The sequence below is a fragment of the Zalophus californianus genome, chromosome 11 (genome assembly GCF_009762305.2).
Source record: "Zalophus californianus isolate mZalCal1 chromosome 11, mZalCal1.pri.v2, whole genome shotgun sequence".
Taxonomy (NCBI): domain Eukaryota; kingdom Metazoa; phylum Chordata; class Mammalia; order Carnivora; family Otariidae; genus Zalophus; species Zalophus californianus.
The window spans coordinates 15,422,795-15,442,003 of NC_045605.1; the positions used below are offsets into that span (position 1 = coordinate 15,422,795).

The following is a 19,209-nucleotide window of genomic DNA, read 5'->3' on the forward strand; positions in this document are numbered from 1 at the left end:
GAAAGTAACTTGGACATTGTGCTTAGGTAGTATTTAGGAAAGGCAGAGTCCACTATATTTATCATGGCTAAAAATACAGACTTTGGGTCAGGTGACCCGAGTTTGAATCCTAGTTTGATTAGGGGATCTCTTACCTCCTCTGAGCCTGTTTCTTCATCTGTACGTCAGGAATGAGAACACCTTCCTTGTACAGCTGTTGTACGAAGGCTGAAGGAGCAAACAGGTATCTAGGTTTTTGTTTTTTTTTTAAGATTTTATTTATTTGACAGACACAGCGAGAGAGGGAACACAAGCAGTGGGAGCGGGAGAGGGAGAGGGAGAAGCAGGCTTCCCGCCCAGCGGGGAGCCTGATGCGAGAGAGGGAACACAAGCAGTGGGAGTGGGAGAGGGAGAGGGAGAGGGAGAAGCAGGCTTCCCGCCCAGCAGGGAGCCTGATGCGGGGCTCCATCCCAGGACCCTGGGATCATGACCTGAGACGAAGGCAGATGCTTAACGACTGAGCCACCCAGGCGCCCCGGGTGTCTAGTTCTTTTGATAGTGGTTAGCACGTGGGTGCTCAATACATGGTTATTAATACTGTTAGTGGATAAAGCACTTTTCCTGACACACTTGTTTCCACTAACATAATTGTTGGGACTCACACTTCAGTTATTTGTCTTTAGGCATGACCTTTGATCTCTGAACCAGTTTCGTCGATTAAAAAGTAGGAATGTTGCCTACTTCAGGGTTGTAGCGGAGCTGTTTTAACGGAGCCAGGGAAGCTCCACCTAAGTTGCACTAATTGTGCCACAGCTAAGGGGAAAAAGCTGTACAAGTCTGGGTTGCCAACTTTCTGGAGTATCATCTTATGTGGAGGTGTGGAATCCAGCCGAAGGAGCGTGGACGTGGCTCAAGGACGCTTTACTTCCAACGCAGCATTTTAGGGTTGATACTCTTTTCCGCTTGGGCAGGGCTAACTGGCTTGACTAGCCTTTTGGGTGGTGGTCGGGGGACTGCAGAGTTTGCTCTGTGGGTGAATCTGGGGAGCAAATCTTAGTCACTCACCATCATTATTCTTGCTTCAAAACGAGGTGTATGTAAAATAAATGAACAGTAAGCCCCGGGTCTCAAGCCAGGAAGACTGGGGAGGACGGGAACCCAGCGTCCCCACCAGCCCGGGGGAATAGGGGCGGGAACAGAAGGGTAAGGTCTCTGTCGCAACGTTCCAATTCCCGCCCCGAGGGTGGTCCTCCCCGAGGGCGGGTGCCGGAAGTGACGCAGAGCCCTGAGTCTGCGGCTGCAGGAGGAGCTCGGACCCGCGTGCACCCGCTGGCCGGGCCCTCCGGCTCCCCCGGCTCCCCGGGGGACCTCGGCGGCAGCCCCCGGACCTATCTCCCGAGCACAGCCATGTCTGGCAACGGCAACGGGGCCGCGACGGCGGTGAGTACTGAGCCGGGGACTCTCGCAACTTCGGCGTTCCGGAGTGGCGGCTCAACGATTGGCTCCAGGTTGCCACCCTCCGTCGTCTATTGGTCGGAGCGACTATCCGTCGTTTTTTTTTTTTTTTTTTTTTGGTCAAAACAGTTTTCAAAGCGGCAGTAGCTCGGTTGCCCTTAGGAAGGACAGGGGAACTGTGTGAGTGATGGGGGCGGGCTTAAGAGTGGAGGGATTGTCTGGAACGGAACCCCCATCCCTGCGGGGATCTGGGTGGGGGTCCGCCGTGCCTTGGCACCCACGGCCCTAGATTTAATGACCCAGCCCAGGAAAGTTCGTCTCCACCAGACAAGGTGCTATTGCCGGGATCCTTTCACACGAGACAGGGCCGAGGCGGGATTCGGCCACCTTGGGAATATGTCCCACTTTGGATCCTGAGAGAGCGAACCCCCAAATCCTCCAACTGCACACAAACATCTTGAAAGTGCGCCTTCTCCCCTTTTTCCCTTTTAGCGGTCACCGAGCCCCAGCCTACTCTCAAGGTCCCCAACTGAGACACACCTTTGGATTACTATGGTGGGTGGGGCGCCACCCTTGAGTCTGGTCCCTAGCTGGCCGCCCGAGCTCTGGGCTTGTGTAGATGCAAATTACAGCCAGTGGAGGCCACTGCCAGCGCGAGATAAGAAAGAGATGGGGCAGCTGCTGATCTCCGAAGTTCAGCCTGCTGGGGAGGAGAGGGATTTTTTGCCATTACAGACATTCTTGAGCACTGGACTAGGAGTAGGAAAATCTGGATTCTGGCTCCAGCTCTTTTCCCATTATTAGCTGTGTGATTCTGGGCAAGTCATTTCACTTCTTAGTCGCTTCTGTAACATGGTCCCGGAGATACCTGCCCCGTCTACCTGATAGGGTTTTCATGAAGATTAAAAGCAATAGTTCCAGCATGTACATGTTCAGTAAATATTTTTTAATGGAATAAAATATGCTGTGCAGAATCGATGCAATTAAGGGATTGTGTGAACCTAGCAGTTTCTGGGACCTTAGATTCCTTTCTGTGGGCTCCCAGTGCCCAGAATTTTAGTGGCCATGTTTAGCATTTTAGGCCTGGCCTAATTTGCTCAGGGTCCCTAGGGTTTATTTATGGGAGAACTGATAGCAATGCAGTAGACTAGGGTCCAGGAGCAGCCAGCTGTCACATCCTCCAACAACAGAGGACCCAGAGGCTTGCCTGCAAAACAACTCCATGGGATGAAGATCTCAGAATGGGGAAAGTTGACATAATGTACGGTGGCTACTCTCTGATCTAGAAAGAGATAGGACCTCAGACTGAGGAACGCATTTCTCCCTGCGTGGCACTGAACACTTTTGTCCAGCGTGCCCTGGCAGGAGGAAGAGGTTTGTCCCTTTGAGTTCCTAGCTTGGTCAACGACGTTCCGATATTTCTGGTTGGTGAGACCAGAGGCGGCACTCTAGGGGAATGGATGTTAGGCAGCTTAGCCTTTTAAGTCTCGGAGAACATCTGAGGCAGAAAATACTGGAGTCCCAACCTCTTCATTTTATAGATGAACAGATACTGATGAGATGCTGTGCTAAAGGTCAGCTTGCCAAGAGGCTGGGCAGGACTCTATGTAGGATCTGTTGACCGCGGTCCTTTATATATATTCCCGCCGGGTTAGGGATCCATGGTGTGGTATCTATGGGGTAGCGTTGGCAGCCAGGTGACAACACACCAGTGCCTGCTGTATTGTGGATCCTGAACTTGTCCTTGGTGACTCAGCGCCTGTTCTCTTATGGCCCCAGCTGCCCTGCCCCTGTCTGCTGCGGGACCCACCCTCCCTGTAGCCAGGCTGATGGGCCTTATCTCTTTACCCACCCGGCTCTGTGCAGCACTCCCCCAGCCTTAGCCAGGATGGGCCTCAGGGCTCAGCATCCAGTTATTAAAGCAAGAGCAACACGGGTCCTGCGAGCGCTTCCCTCAGGTCTCTGTTTCTCTGGATCTGTGAGGAGGGCAGAACGTATTGAGGAAGGTAAAGGGACCAGTCTTGGAGGATTTCCCCACATCAAGGCTCAGCAGGCCGCAGGCCAGGGGCTGAGGTTCTTTTCTTCCAAGCCACTGATTCTGGTTCTTGGACAAGGTGTTGAGGAACACGAGGAACAGAGGGGACTGTGACTTGGGGATTTCTTTTCTGCAGGAAGAAAACGGCCCAAATATGAGAGTGATTCGTGTGGGTACCCGAAAGAGCCAGGTGAGTACAGTTACCGGGCAGAGGAAGTTTGTGGGAAGAGTTCTGTGCTCACGGTATCACAAGTTGGGGGGCCCAGAGGGTTAGTTCCCAGGACCTCAGAAATGGAAGGTAAATGGGATGGCTGGGTGTTAAATCCCATGAAGAATGGCATATTGCATTCTGTGGAGAGAGAGTCTGGGCAAGCTGTTGGGGTGGAGAGGGCTCCCAGACCAGACCCCTCTCCTTCCTAGGTGGGCATTCAAACCCCTCTCTGAATTCCAGTTCCTTCAGTAGGTCCCTAACCCTCCGAGGGTGTGAGCTCAGGGCAGTGCCAGGGAAGGATAGCACTAATCGGAATGTTTGCCCCCAGCTGGCTCGCATACAGACAGACAGTGTGGTGGCAGTGCTGAAAGCCTTCTACCCAGGTCTGCAATTCGAAATTGGTGAGTTTTCTGGACAGGAAAGGAAGCTAATGGGAAGAAGCTCTTCCCCACCCGGAGGGGCAAACACAGCATTTCTGGCTTTCCCTAGGCTCCAAGCTTCATCCCATTGCCTCTGAGAATTTTTTTTTTTTTTTTAAGATTTTATTTATTTATTTGACGTGAGACAGAGAGCACAAGCAGGGGGAGCGGCAGGCAGAGGGAGAGGGAGAAGCAGGCCCACCCGCAGAGCAGGGGATCATGACCCCAGGATCATGACCTGAGCTGAAGGCAGACCTTAATGCACTGAGCCATGCAGGCGCCCCGCCTCTGAGAATTCTTGGCTGTCCCCAGTTTGGAGGGCCATTTCCTCCTCTGAATACTAACAGCTCTGACTCGCTGGGCCAGCCTGGCATTTAACATCTTCTGCTTTGGGTCTTTTTATTGGTGTGTCTAGTCTTCCTGCTAGCTCATTACATTCCCAGAGGGCAGGGATTGGGGTATATGTGCCTCTGTATCCACCAGAAGTCTTAGCACAGTGCTGGGCTCAGGAGGGGCTCAGGAAATGCTGCTCGATGAGCACCTGATTGATTCTCTCCTCAGTTGCTATGTCCACCACAGGGGACAAGATTCTTGATACTGCGCTCTCTAAGGTAACATATTCCCCCCCCATCCTTTTCCCTCCCTCCTCTCTCCTCCCCCCAAGAGATTCACTCTGGGGCTCTTTTTTATTTTTATTTTTTTATTGTTATTTTTAAAGAATTTATTTATTTGAGAGACAGAGACAGAGAGTGCAAGAGAGAGAGAGCACACACAGGAAAGGCAGAGGGAGAAGCAGGTTCCCCGCTCAGCACAGAGCCCAATGCAGGGCTCGATCCCAGGGCTCGATCCCAGGACCCGAGGATCATGGCCTGAGCGGAAGGCAGACACTTAACCAACTGAGCCACCCAAGCGCCCCTTATTCTTTATTTTTAAAGATTTTATTTATTTATTTGAAGCAGGGGGGAGGGAGGGAGCATGGTGGGTGGGAGCGGCAGAGGGAGAGGGAGAAGCAGATTCCCTGAGCAGAGAGCCCAACATGGGGCTCGATCCCAGGACCCTAGGATCATTACCTGAGCCGAAGGCAGCTGCTTAACTGACTGAGCCACCCAGGCATCCTTCTGAGGCTCTTTCTTGACTGGCAGATTGGAGAGAAGAGCCTGTTTACCAAGGAGCTGGAACATGCCCTGGAGAAGAATGAGTAAGTGAAAGACAGTTCTTACTCATCTCTTGCTAGGACCCCTGTGCACATCAGACCTGGATATCAGCTAGACTGTGGGGCTTCAACCTTTGGGTAGGCTAGAGGGAGGCTCATATGTGGGTTTCTCAGGCCTCAGAAAAGGAGAGTGTCCTGGTTCTGAGCGATCTGGCTGCCTGGAAGGCGGGATTGGCTGGGGGAAGGGAGGGTGCAGGGCTCAGGGTCCTGAGGTCCTGGACAGGCCCGCTTCCTAGCAGACCACTGAAGTAGAGGCAGGCATAGGTGGAGGAGGGGTGGGGGCCTGCTGCTGGGATTCCTTCTCCTTGCCTCCCTCTTCTGTCTCTCTAGAGTGGACCTGGTTGTTCACTCCCTGAAGGACCTGCCCACTGTGCTTCCTCCTGGCTTCACCATTGGAGCCATCTGCAAGTAAGAACCGTGCAAGTTGGGCATGGGCAGGCGGAGGCATCCTGTTAACCTCTGCTTTTCCCTTTGGGACTCTGCCCTCTGCCTCTAGGGAACTGAGAACATGCCAGTTTGTTGGTTATGGAGAGAGCCTGGAAGTGACCTGCACTGAGATCTCTTCCTCATTCTTTAACTTTCCCTCTGTTTCCAGGCGGGAGAACCCCTATGATGCTGTTGTCTTTCACCCAAAATTTGTTGGGAAAACCCTAGAAACCTTGCCAGAGAAGAGGTGAGTGGGGCCTGGATAGGCATCCTGGTGGGACATGCACAGAAGGTGGAGGGCTGAGAGGGAGAGGAGGAAATCTCGGGTTAAATCTCATTTTTTTTTTTAATTTTTTTTTTAAAGATTTATTTATTTATTTATTTGAGAGAGAGAGAGAGAATGAGAGGCAGAGAGCACGAGAGGGAAGAGGGTCAGAGGGAGAAGCAGATGTGGGACTCGATCCTGGGACTCCAGGATCATGACCTGAGCCGAAGGCAGTTGCTTAACCAACTGAGCCACCCAGGCGCCCCTAAATCTCATTTTAAACCCTCTCTCTGAGCAGTGTGGTGGGAACCAGCTCCCTGCGGAGAGCAGCCCAGCTGCAGAGAAAGTTCCCACACCTGGAGTTCAAGAGCATTGTATCCTTTCCGAGGAGGGAGGGGGCAGTGGCCAAGGAGGAAGGCGGGGTCCAGAGGGTCCAGGGAGTCACGAGAGCAAAACGAGCTTCCAGAGGAAGTGGACACAGGCCAATGGAATGTCTGTCCTCCAGTGTCTGCCCTATTCATCCATCCACCCATCCATCCAACCATTCATAATCCTTTCATATTTTCTTAGCCCCAGGCCAGTGCCTGGCACTAGGGATAATGGTGAGCAAGACCAACGTTGTCCTTGCTTATAGAGTTTTACATTTTTGTTCTGGAAACAAATGAGCATTGATAATACAGAGTGATACTAAACAGTGATTACTTGGGAAGGGGGGGAGGTGGAGGGTGCTTCCATTTTTATTTCATATTCTATTTTGATACTCTAAACATATCAAATGTTTTGTAAAGCTAATTTTCCAAAATAGTATGTGTTAGCACTCCCGTGCACAAAGTAGGGAATTCTCTGGAAGCTTCTAGCTAGAACATCTAGAAGCACAGACTTGGGGGGTCAGGGAATGCTTCTCAGAGGTGTGGTAACCTTGGGCAAGTTAGTTAACTTCTCTGTATCATCTTCCTCATCTGTAAAATGGAAATAATTAGAAGACCTACCTCACTGGGTTGTGAAAATTAAATAGGAGTATGTAAAGCACTTTATTTTTCTTTATTTTTATTTTATTTTATATTTTTAAGGATTTTATTTATTTGCCAGAGAGAGAGAAAGAAAGAGAGAGCACGGCAGGGGGAGCGGCAGGCAGAGAGAGAAGCAGGCTTCCCACCGAGCAGGGATCCCGATGCGGGGCTCCATCCCAGGGCCCTGGGATCATCACCTGAGCCGAAGGCAGACGCTTAGTCGCCTGAGCCACCTGGGCGTCCCTGTAAAGCACTTTCAATCAGTGTCTGGTGTATAGCCATCAAGTGTGAGTAATTAAGTTAATGTTAGCTGTAATCAGTAAGCAGAAGACCAGAGGGGAGCTGTTAGATACGGAAAGACTCAGGCAGGGGGAGCAGTGTGAGGTTCCAGACTGCCCAGTGCTTGTGGTCCTTAGCAACCCTGCACAGCGGGGAAACCTCAACACGCGGCTGCGGAAGCTGGATGAACTGCAGGAGTTCAGCGCCATCATCCTGGCCGCCGCTGGCCTGCAGCGCATGGGTTGGCAGCACCGGGTGGGGCAGGTAGGGGCTGTCCCTGTTTGTCCCCAGTTAACCTTCCTCCTTCTCCTGCCTGTATTCTCTTTCCGAACATCCTGCCTCTAACGGTATAAGCTGGACATGGGTCCCAGGCTGAGAAGATAGGGGATCAAAGGCCAGACTCCCACTTTTGCCTACCTAGGCTTTCTGTGTGATAGGGAAGCCCCCTCTCACTACTGTCTGCTTTTGGGCACCCTCATCTTCACCCTTCTGACTGTCTGTTCTGCCCCTGCAGATCCTACACCCAGAGGAATGCATGTATGCTGTGGGTCAGGTATGTTTGACCAGGGAAGCCATGTGTTGATGTGCCCTTTCTTTTGTTCTCAACCAAAAAGCCGGTCTCATAACCTTCTGCATCTACTTCTTCCGGCATAAACATTTCTAAGGAAGGGCAGGCCTTGGGAGGCTTCTGGGCTAAAAGGGATCCTTCCTGGGGAGCAGGAGGAGGTGGGCTGGTTCCCGTCCTCACCTCCAGTGGTTGCGGAAAGATTAGGCCTGATGTCTTAGGCTGTTTTTCCATCAGGGGGCCCTGGGCGTGGAAGTCCGAGCCAACGACCAGGACATGCTGGATCTGGTGGGTGTGTTGCATGATCCGGAGACTCTGCTTCGCTGCATTGCCGAGCGAGCCTTCCTGAGGCACCTGGTAGGGTCCATGTTCCACCTGTGGAGGGGTGGGGACTTGAGGAGTTGGGAATAGTTGACAGGAGATTTCTCATATTAAGGCTCTTATTGAGAGGTAACTCATTCTTAAATGTTTGGACAGGACCCAGGTCTGGGCCCCTGCCTGTTTCCGTTGTCTTCAGAGGTGTCTGTATCTCTGAGGGCTCTGGCCACACGGTGGTGTTGAGTCCGTAGTTCACAGGGAGAACTTCTCATTGCAGGAAGGAGGCTGCAGTGTGCCCGTGGCAGTGCATACAGCCATGAAGGATGGGCAAGTAAGCAGGGGAGGTTGGGTGGGAAGGCAGGTAAGGGAGCACCGTGACATGTTCCTGTGCATCTTGAGTTGCCCGCAAAAAGAGCCCGGGTTTCCAAGCAGTGCTCTCAGAATATGCTGAGGTAACCCGTTTTCTTTGCCAGCTGTACCTGACTGGAGGAGTCTGGAGTCTAGACGGCTCAGATAGCATGCAAGAGACCATGCAGGCCACCATCCGTGTCACTGCCCAGGTGCCAAAGCTGGAGAGTGAGGGAGAGGGTGAGAAACAAACCTGCCTGTTACCTCCTCTTTCGTGCTCACCAGATCCCACCTCCTTCCCTCACCTAGCATGAAGATGGCCCTGAGGATGATCCACAGCTGGTGGGGATCACTGCCCGGAACATTCCACGAGAAGCCCAGCTGGCTGCTGAGAACCTGGGCATCAGCTTGGCCAGTTTGTTGCTGAACAAAGGAGCCAAGAACATACTGGATGTTGCACGGCAGCTTAACGATGCCCACTAACTGGTCTGTGGGGCGCAGGTGCCTGGGTCCTATTGTCCAGTGCCTACCTCCCAGCCCTCAGTGCCCTATCCTCACTGCTACCTGGTGAGTGATTACCCCAGGGATTGAACTGCAAGGTCAGAGACTTACTTACCTCACTTTGGGGCTGTGGGGAGTGCCTTGCCTCTGCAGTAGGTGGGGGTTTCATCTCTTTAGAGAAAAAGTTCAAGCCACGGCCTTTGAATGTAACCAACTCAACTAATAAACCAGCTCTGAAGGTGACTTTGTTTTTGGTGAGGTTGCAGGAAAGATAAGGACAGACACAAAGCCTGTACTCTTTACTTCAGAGGCTGGGACCTCTGTGCAAAGTTCTCCTGGAATGTTCTTTGTTCCTGCCACAGCAGTTCTCATTTCAAACAACAAACGGTCTCCCAGCGAAGAGCGGTGATCGGAGAAACCTAGGACTTAATCCCTCTCCAGCTAACCCGTATGGGTATTCGATAGGTGGGCCATGTATCAGAGTTCCCCCGCCCCCCCCGCCGACCCCCCCCACCTCAGGATAGGAGTCTACAAAGTCAGTGCTACAACTGTTATAGAATGACAACAGACACTGCGTTTTTTTAAAAAAAACAATCCTTTAATAAACAAAATTAGTCCATCTGAAACTCCCCAATACGTAAGGTACTAGTCTTGGATGGGTTGTAGCTGCAAAATTCCAGTTCCGAAGCAATCGGAGGCTCAGTGCAGACAGGGACGAACGGGCCGGTGCTGGTACGGAGGGAGGTGCGTGGCCCGCGGAGTAGTCGCCGGAAGGAAGTGGGGCGAGCGGCGGGGCCCGAGGGCCCGGCTGCGGTCACCGCGGGAGCGCGCACACCTCCTGCGGTCCCCACGGCCCGCAAGGCCGGGGCCCGGCCCCTCCCCCGCCGCGGCCCGGGCGGCGGTCCCCGCAGAAGCGTCCGGCCCGCGGGTGCAGACGGCGGGACCCGCGGGAAGTGGGGGGGGGGGGGCGGCGCCGGGGCGAACGGTGATCCGTTCTTCCCGCACCGCGTCTGGAGAGTCTCGGCCCGAGCACCAAGCCGGAACCCCGGCCCCGGCGCGCACCTCAGCCCTGCGTCAGAGCGGCGAGCAGCTCTTCCAGGAGGCGCCGCGGCCTCCCCGCCGCCCATCCGCGGTTCCGGGGCCCGGGCGGCTGAGTCACGGGCGCCGCGGCGCCCGGGCCTCTGCGCCAGGCGAGCGGGGCCGGCCCCCGGCCGGGCGGCAGCGGGAGCGAGGGCCGGCGAGCCCGCGCGGGGGAGGGGCGGCGGCGGCGGCGGCGACGCGGGAGGGGGGGAGCCGAGCGCCGCGGCCGCCCGCCCCGAGCCCGACGTGGCTCAGCTCTTTCCGTGAGGGCGGTGGTGGCCCTTAAAAGGGCCTTTGTGATGGCATGGGGGGCCGGCTGCGGCGCGGGCGCCCCTCAGTACTCCTGAGAGGCCTGGGTGGCCTTCTTGCCGCCCGCGGGCGCCTTCGGCCCCACGGTGGCGCTGGTCTTCTTGGGCAGTAACACGGCCTGGATGTTGGGCAGGACGCCTCCCTGGGCGATCGTCACGCCGCCCAGCAGCTTGTTGAGCTCTTCGTCGTTGCGGATGGCCAGCTGCAGGTGGCGGGGGATGATCCGCGTCTTCTTGTTGTCGCGGGCCGCGTTGCCCGCCAGCTCCAGGATCTCCGCGGTGAGGTACTCGAGCACCGCCGCCAGGTACACCGGCGCGCCGGCGCCCACCCGCTCGGCGTAGTGGCCTTTCCGCAGCAGCCGGTGCACGCGGCCCACTGGGAACTGGAGGCCGGCGCGCGACGAGCGCGATTTGGCCTTGGCGCGGGCCTTGCCGCCGGTCTTGCCGCGGCCCGACATACTGCGCGAGGTAGAAGAGCAGTGAAGAGGGACGCCTCGAAGGGGGGTAAAAGAGAGCTGCCCGCCGCAGTCCAACTGCTGCCGCGCGCGCCCAGGGGCCGCCCTTATAAGCCCCCAGGGCACACCTCCGCGCCCTCCTGATTGGCTCTTTTCTCGAATACCCGCCTCCGGTTGGTTGCAGTTAACCCTTCCGTGACGCGCCACGGCCGAGGGAGCGCGCCCGCCGATTGGTCCAATTTGAAAACCTTTTGCCCGGGGAAAAAGGCGAGGAGGAGCGGTAGCACGCAGCCAGCCACCCACTCCCCGAGGTAGCCAATCCATGTGAAGGGCGCCAGATTTAAACGCTACAGGGGGAGACCAGAACCGGAAGACAAAGGGGGTGGAGTCTGAGCCACGTCTAGAGCCTCTGGGAAATCTGCGAGGGCTTAGGATTTTTAAAGGAAAGGGGTCAGCGCCACTGCCTCCCTTTCCAGGTATGGTCACTCTCTTCGCCTTTCTCCCTCCTCCCATCCTGCAAAGGGAAAGTGAAAAGGGGAAGAAATGGGATTCCCCCCCCCAAATTCTGTCCCACACGACAAAGGTATCTCCAATCTTATGACCCTCCCTGCCACCGAAGTATGAGGATTTCAGTATTTATTCAACATGTTCTGTCTGGTCGCAGTTCTTTCTGTTCACTTCTTGCTACAAGGAGCCTGCTGTACTGAAAGAAAAAGGAGGGGGCAGAGGCATAGGCATCCTCTTGGAGGAGGTGCCTCCACCAACCCTCCCAATCTACCCTAAGATGCCCATATAGGAGATATACCTACAGGAACAACAATAAGAAAAAGACAACACTTTATTGTCACCACCGGGAGCACCTGGCCCCCCAGTCTGCTCTTACTAATTAGAATACTTAATTTATAGTCAAATATCAAGTGATTTTCGAGCCTGTGTCCCTATCCCCAGCAAGGGCTCTATCCCCAGGCCCAACATATTCCTCGAGAGTCCGAGTCATGGATAACTGCATAAAAGCAGCAGTATCCCACCTCAGGAGGCTGCAAAGACGAGACGGGACGGAGAGGGAGAGTGGCAAGTTGAAGGAAGCCACAGGCAAAGTCCAATCAACAGTCAGTAGAGGGCAAGACAGGCCCAGGGTGTCAATAATCACAGCGGAATGGAATCACTAAGTACAAAATCTGGGGGAGAATAAGAGGTGGGAGAGGCCTGGGCCAGGAGGCATTCCCAGTCAGGAAAGAGGTCGGCCTGAGTCAGGAACCCTGCAGACTGTGCAGTAAAGGGCAAGGACCAGGGGACTCAGACATCGTAGAAGAGCCGGACAAGCTGGTACCGAATGGAGAAGGTGACAGCACTGCCAAGGATCTGTGAGGAGAAACACACTAGAGTCAGAATCATGGAGAAAGGCAGACAGGGAGCTGTATGTAGAGCCCTTCCCCGACCACACCTGGAGCAGCAGCAGGAGCAGAGTCAGGTTTCTCTCATGCATGGGCCCGACGACCTTAAGGAGCAAGTTGATGAGGGTCATGTTGTTACACTCCGTGAAGGTACCATCCTCATGCTCACTCTGGCGCACCGTCACTAGCTGGAGACTCTCTGCTACCTGGAGGGGCCAGAGGTGGAGAGAACTTCAAATCTGCTGCAGCAATGGGGATCTGCTTCATGCTTCCAAACTCCCCTTGGATCTGATGCAGGCCCAGGATCCCCGGTCCCTGAATTCCCAGTGATGGCCTAGAGCCTTACCTCCTTGTTACCCTGTTACCTTTAGAATAAATGTGCCCAAGAAAGAGAGGTTCTTGGTCTTGAACTTGGAATAGCTCATCTCCAGTTTGCCTGTCTTGGTATTGAGTCTGCAGGGGGAAGAGAGCTTTATGTGACGGGGCCACTACTCCAAGAACTCTCTTCACTGCGGTCAATTAATAGAAAGAGCACTGAACATGGCATCAAACAACCTAAGATCTATTTCTGGCTCTGCTTACTACTGTGTGATCAGAGCTGATTAGATTATGTAGGTGAATGTGCTCTGAAATTTGTAAGGGCTAACCATGTGGAAAGAGCCCTTCTTTGGGCCCACACCCTTTGCACAGCAGATGTATAAGGCTGGCTTTACGCATCCCAAGTGAAAAAGCTGCGATGTCCCTTTCAAGCCCCAAAAGTGGCTACCTGGGAATACGGTGGCGAGGGCAGGGTATGATATGCAGGAGCTGAGGCAGTGAGTAGAGGAAGTTGAACACCTGGGGCATGAAGAAGAGTAGCATGGTCTTGCTGAAGTGTCCCAAGATGCCCACCACGGCAAAGGTCATGCCAGCAAAGTAACAGAAGGTATCTCCCACAAACACCCGTGACGGGTACCTGTGTGGGGGAGAGGATCTGAGCCAGTGGCAGGAGGCACTATCCATCTTTTCTCTTACATTACACTTCCTGGGCCCTAGGCTAGCCCTGACTCTAGTTCTGGCCCAGAGGAGACTCTGGCTCTTCTAGCAACTGTCTAGGACCCAAGGCCCTGCATTCATCTCTTCCTGGGGGCTCCACAGCACTCGTCCCTAACTGCGACTGGGCAGAAAGCAATTGAAGAATATTACCAACTGGAGACCCAGAAAACACTCAACATAGGTGTGCACAGGTTTAAGCCTCTCCAGGAGTTGGGTCATGACCAGGACCATACTCATTCTACGATCACATAGTTATCCCCCTAGCCACAGGCCCACTTACCAGTTATGGTAGAGCAATCCCAAGGTGGTGAAAAAAAAGGGTATCATGAAGTAGAGGGAAAAGACATGATCATCCCGATAATCACCTTTGGAAGCAAGGGAAAAAGAAAAAAGGAAAAGTTGATAGGTGCTTCCCTTGCATACCTGGGTCCTATTTTTGTCTCTAAGTTCTGTCCCAAGCTGTACTCCCCACCTCTTCCAAGTCACATTCAAGAACTCACCACCCTTTTTGTGTCACCCAGGCAATTCCTAATATTCCACCTCATTCACGAACCCTTCCTAAATGAGTTACTGTCTTCAATTTGGTTTAGATCAGTCAGACCTAGGTTTAAATACCAGATTTACTTCCTGTGTGACCTCAATCATGACACATTTAAATTCTCTAGCCCTCAGTTTCCTCAACTATAAAATACAGTTCACGAGAACCCCTGCCACGTTACAAAGTTTAAATGAGATAATGCTCACTAAAGTGGTTAGTTTTAATAAACACTGATATCAATGCTTATCAGCCAAAGACCACCAGAAACACACAAGCAGTCAAAGCTGGGTTTACTGACTTGTAACAAGGGAGACACTGGAGACCACACATCATAGGCAACCATGAGATGCCTTAGTAAGGGAATATTAGGAGGATGTGTTATAGGATTCGTTTTAAGTAGTTCTGGGGAGAAAGCAAGGAGGTGGAGTTTTGCCCTAGACTGGGTGCAGTCAGTCGAAGTAATTCTGTGACTGAGCATCTTAGTTTCATCTAAAAAGTAGGAGGAACTGAGTTATCAGAAGGAAGCAGCAATTGCTCACGTCAGCCAGAAGAGGGAGACCTTAGTCATTTTTGAGGGATGCACAAAATGCGGTTCTACCCGGATTGGTTTTACTCTATAGTGGTCATAGAGTGACCCTGTCTGACTTGGAAGTTCTGTGAAATTGTTTCTGTTCCATAGAAGACCATGGCCTACCTATTAGTGCCAATCCAGCTAAAAATGACAGGGCTTGCTATTTTTCTTTCTTACATTTAATAAATCTTAATATATCGCTTTTTTTCCCCCCCAAACTCCCCAAAGCCAGGTATCAGGCAACTTCCTTAACACTCAGACTTCTCTTCTCTCCCTCCTCTTAATCCCACCTACCTTCCAGCTCCACCAGATTAAAGACGATGATGGAAGCAGCAATGACCAGTGACTGGCCAGCCTCTAGGCCATTAATTCCTGCTAGGATATTGATGGCATTGGTACAGAACACTGCCAGCAGCCCCATGTAGACATAGTACAGGATCCCTGGGGGAAGAAGACAGTAAAAAGTGTGTACCATTGAAATGAGGACTCAAGGATATTCTGTTGAGAAAAGTGGTGGGGACAGAGGATCAGACGAAGGACCAACAGAAAGAATCTGAGAAGACACAGGGACAAGTCAGGGACACTTGGAGGAGAATCTGGAGCACCAGGAATGATGCTCTGCTAGATATCTCCCAGGGTAAGGGTGCCCTGAAGTAGGGGCCACAGGGACCGTGGTGGCAGGGCTACTCACCCAAGTCCAGATGCAGGCCAAGAATCGGCCGGAAAGGCTTGGGCACCACAATGGTCGTGTTGCCAAAGTTGGTGAAATAGACCATGAGAAGAGGTAGTGAGGCAGCTGTAGGCAGCAGCAGCTTATGGCGCCAGCGCAGATTCAGTACATCGTCCGCAAAGCCCAGGAAAATCATGCAGCAGATGGCAAGGAGCGCACCTATCAGGGCCACAAACTGGGGGAGGCTCGGGCAGGTCACAGCTCAAGCCTACGTCCACCTCACCTTTCAAAAATACCTGTCTTTTCGCTGGATTCTCAGCCCCTCCACCCAAACCCAAATAACCCGAACTCTCTCAGGTAGCTCCCAGACCCCGGCCACAAGCAACCTCCCCCACTCACCCACTTACTTCATGGTGCGGGAAGGCTTTACACCGTTCCTCCATAAAGCAGTTCAGGAAAGGGAAAGGGATGAAGCAGAAGAGGATGATAAGGAAAACAGCACCGCTGATCACTCCCTGGGACTCTGGGCTGTGGCCCAGCAGCAAAGGGAGGGGGCGGAGGGAGAGGAAAGGGGGCGTGGTCACTCACTAGAGCAGGCACTACAGCCATCTAATGGGGAAAGGGGGTGGGGTGGGGAAGGGCCCCAGTGCTGGAGTCCCCGATGCACCTGAGGGTCCCCTCAACCACAACATCCCTTCCCAATGTTAGCCAGTGCTGCCCTTCATCTCCCAGAGCCCGGAGCTGTCTGCGGAGTTAGGGCTCCTTCTCCGCCGGGTCAGGCACCCCAGTTCCCGCCCTTGTCCTGCCGGCCCCTTCCTCTGCCCTTGCGTCCCACCCGGGACCCGGGTGCCACCGCTCACATTTGCTGCCGGCCGGTTTTGTTGAGGTCCTGGCCACAGAGGTGCGCGGCGATGAAGTGGCCACGGAAGGCGGGGATGAGGGTGACCGTGGCCACAAATCCCAGCAGCGAGCCGATCAAGTTCACCAGCAGCGGCATTGGCAACTCCGGGAAGGCCCACATGATGACCAGCCAGGGGCCCCGCTCGGCCACCTCCTCAGCTAATGGACAAAATGGGCAGAAGCCCTGGGCCCCCAGCAGGGAGGAGTTGCCGCTCCCCACAGGCTGGGTCTTCCCACAACAGCCTGAGCGAAACCCAACAACTCTGACTTGAGCCGTCCTCCGGACTCCCGCGAGCCTCTAACAGCGCAACCTCGGCGCTGCCCCCACTGCACTTGCATACCCACTGGTTTCCTCCCGGATCTTGTTCGCAGAGCAACCAGCGTCGTGGAAGGCGGCGGCGGCCATTTTTAATACAGGCACGTAGAGCGGGGGACACAAATGTTCCTTTAAACTGCGTCCTTTATTTGAGAGTTTTCACCACGAGGGTAGTGGCAAAACAATTAAAGACAGACAAACAAAAGCGGATACTTTCCTAACGCCGTATTAAAGATGTAAAGCCCAAAGCGGAAAAACGCCTTGCCCGGTTCCAAGATGAACACCTCCTTGTCCCACGTGTCTGACGCCGCTCACTCTTGGTTCCACGTCAGTTTTAGGTCCGCGGGCCGCAGCCGGTCTCGTTTAAAGGGCCAGTACCCCGCGTTTCCTCTGGGGAGCCCCTGGAGCCGGGAAGATGGTTCCTGGAGGCAACGGGGAGGGCAGGAGGGATGAGGATGAGGAGCCGCTCCCCCGCTGCGGGAAGAAAACCTGTTGCCAACCTAGTCGGAAGTCGAGATAAACGCAGCTTAGTTCCCGGGAACGCAGCTACAGTTCGGAAGCTGCTGTAAATTCTAAAGCCTAGGCACTTGAAAAGTCCCTCCCACTCCTCCCACTCCATGTTTTCTTGTCCTTGATTCAGGTACTTTGCCTTCATCATCGCACCGCCTTCTGCCCCCGCAGTAGCAGTAGTTGCCGGGCAACCCAGCGGGGCACTTCACCGCTGAAGGCGCAGGGAGTGCCCTCCCGTCTTGGATTTAACGTGGGACTTGACTTTCCTTGGTCCTCCATTGTGCCAAGCTCCCAAACCGCTGGAAAGAGCTAAGGAAGCAGAAGACTCAGCCCCGCACGTGGCTTCTGTGGGCCTGAGAAACTCGCAGTCAGGCTTCTTCCTCTGGTTATAGTGCCTTTGGCTTGGCACCTGTGTCCTTGCAAATAACAGTTCACCAGCTTCATTCCCTTTCATTCACCAGCCGGCTCTCAGTAGAAAATGATTTACGTTCCACAGAGAGGAAACCACCACCAGGGACTACAGAGACAACTCAAGTATCTCCTCACTTTGTCCACTCTCGAAAATGGCATGTTCCAGGAGTCAGGGTCAGGTTGACTCTTTTCAGGCCAAAGATGGTCTCTCCTGTCTCTCAAAACCAGGTGTGAAATGTCCCTTCTACTTGAAAGCAGCTCTAATTAGCAACAAAACCCAAATATGTATGAAATATACTTAATATACATAAAGTAATCCCAGTAACATACTTGATAGTATTCCACCAGATTTTCAGTACTTATTATCCCACTGGTATCGTTTTTGCCCGGGGGAGGGGGGGGGGGTGGGTGCGCGCGCGCATGCGTACATGCATTTGTGCCTCAGACTTGGAAACTCTCTAGAAGCAAGTGTTTTCTACTCCACAGGGTATTCCCATGGGGCTGACACAGAGATATCTGTATACAAGGTATCATCCCACACAGTAAGTCTGGGTCTTAAAGAGGGACAAATGGCAATAGGAGCACATGGAAAGAGCAATTAGTTGTGATCAGGGGAGGTGAGTAGCATCTCCAAAGATTTCAGTAGGTGGCAAGAGTGGAAGGGCCTCCCAAGTAGGGGAAGTGAGACTCCAGGAGCAGGTGGAAAGGAGGAGCTTGTGGGAGCCTCAGAGGAGGCAGCATTCAGTTATCTTGTTGATCAGGAGCAGGCTGAGACTCCCTGGAGGTTGGAGGGACAGTGTATCTATTTCCTTCTTTATTATCCTTCCCAACCTGTCATTGGGAACCTCTGACTCTTCTCCACAGATCATTAGCCACCCCCCACCCCCCGTACAACCCCCACTGGAACAGGGTTGGGAGGGGACTTGTTCAAAGACAAGACACTAGGGATTCCTCATCCAATATGCATGTTACCATCAGAACATGATTACTGGGGTACTGGCATTACAATATTTTTGTTCCCATGATGGTAAATGCCCAGGTGATGATCAGACTAATTAGGAGAAACAAACACAGGACTTGGCCACGCTTGAAATTTTGTGCCTTTCCTGGTAAAAATTCAAAACATTTGCCTGAATGCTAAAGCTGGTTCTAGAACTCACAGATCCGGTGAGTTGTCAGTGGCTTCTGCTGGTTTCTTGGGCTGGGTAGACAATATCTGAGATGCGTGTCTCCTACTAGGAGGCCCTGAGTGCCTCCCAGTGAGCAAAGCCAATCTATTGTTAAGTTGGATTGCCTGTCAAAGCCTGTCCCCAAAATGTTTTACAGTGCCTAAGAAGTCCATGAGACAGCTTTGGATAGTCTGGGGCAACGAAACTTGCAGGACCCTATCTGTGTCTCTTTCCAGGCAGTTAAGTTACTTTTTCCTTTTCTTTCTGCCTCTCCCCTATCAGTGTATCAAAAGTTGTTAGCTGAGGGGTACATGGGGGGCTCAGTCATTAAGAGTCTGCCTTTGGCTGGGGTCATGGTCCCAGGGTCCTGGGATCAAGCCCCACATCAGGCTCCCTGCTCAGCAGGGGGGGGCCTGCTTCTCCCTCCCCCCACCCCCTCCCGCTTGTGTTCCCTCTCTCTCTGTCAAATAAATAAAATCTTTTTTTTTAAGATTCTATTTATTTATTTGAGAGAGAGAGAGCACAAGCAGGGGAAGGGACAGAGGGAGAGGGAGAAGCAAGCTCCCTGCTGAGCAGGGAGCCTGGCTTGCCCGCCACGAGGCTCCATCCAAGGACCCTGGGATCACGACCTGAGTCAAAGGCAGACCCTTCACTGACTGAGCCACCCAGGTGCCCCAAATAAATAAGTAAAATCTTAAAAAAAAAAAAGTTCTTAGCTGAAAGCATGCCCCAAGATCTCCCATTCCACTGAGATAACATGAGCTTTCAAAAGATGCAAACAATATAGAAATTCCTAGTGTTGGCATGCATAGTGGAATATCTTGTTAG

General features: G+C 53.2%; 3 protein-coding genes across 4 annotated transcripts; 1 reads left to right on the forward strand and 2 right to left on the reverse strand.

The window, feature by feature from the left end:
* Nucleotides 1-1,251: 1,251 nt before the first annotated feature.
* HMBS (hydroxymethylbilane synthase) lies at nucleotides 1,252-9,267 on the forward strand. 2 transcript variants are annotated; one of them, XM_027579862.1, is made up of 14 exons: nucleotides 1,252-1,419; nucleotides 3,606-3,659; nucleotides 4,009-4,081; nucleotides 4,661-4,710; nucleotides 5,242-5,297; nucleotides 5,643-5,720; nucleotides 5,908-5,985; nucleotides 6,302-6,377; nucleotides 7,443-7,556; nucleotides 7,807-7,845; nucleotides 8,095-8,214; nucleotides 8,453-8,506; nucleotides 8,649-8,735; nucleotides 8,833-9,267. In XM_027579862.1, the coding sequence occupies exons 1-14, from the start codon at nucleotides 1,387-1,389 to the stop codon at nucleotides 9,004-9,006; spliced, it is 1,086 nt and encodes a 361-aa protein (XP_027435663.1). In that variant the 5' UTR covers nucleotides 1,252-1,386; the 3' UTR covers nucleotides 9,007-9,267. The 2 variants fall into 2 exon arrangements, with proteins under 2 accessions (XP_027435663.1, XP_027435664.1); XM_027579863.1 differs by lacking the exon at nucleotides 8,095-8,214.
* Nucleotides 9,268-9,600: 333 nt separating this feature from the next.
* On the reverse strand, nucleotides 9,601-11,404 carry LOC113914543. Its single transcript, XM_027579864.2, has one exon. The coding sequence runs from the start codon at nucleotides 11,378-11,380 to the stop codon at nucleotides 10,439-10,441; it is 942 nt and encodes a 313-aa protein (XP_027435665.1). The 5' UTR covers nucleotides 11,381-11,404; the 3' UTR covers nucleotides 9,601-10,438.
* Nucleotides 11,405-11,682: 278 nt separating this feature from the next.
* DPAGT1 (dolichyl-phosphate N-acetylglucosaminephosphotransferase 1) lies at nucleotides 11,683-17,265 on the reverse strand. The gene is made up of 9 exons (XM_027579861.1): nucleotides 15,936-17,265; nucleotides 15,483-15,603; nucleotides 15,097-15,310; nucleotides 14,700-14,846; nucleotides 13,577-13,661; nucleotides 13,028-13,216; nucleotides 12,627-12,714; nucleotides 12,312-12,467; nucleotides 11,683-12,229 (listed from the first exon to the last, which is right to left on the reverse strand). Exons 1-9 carry the CDS (start codon nucleotides 16,094-16,096, stop codon nucleotides 12,164-12,166), a joined length of 1,227 nt encoding a protein of 408 aa, XP_027435662.1. The 5' UTR covers nucleotides 16,097-17,265; the 3' UTR covers nucleotides 11,683-12,163.
* Nucleotides 17,266-19,209: the final 1,944 nt, after the last annotated feature.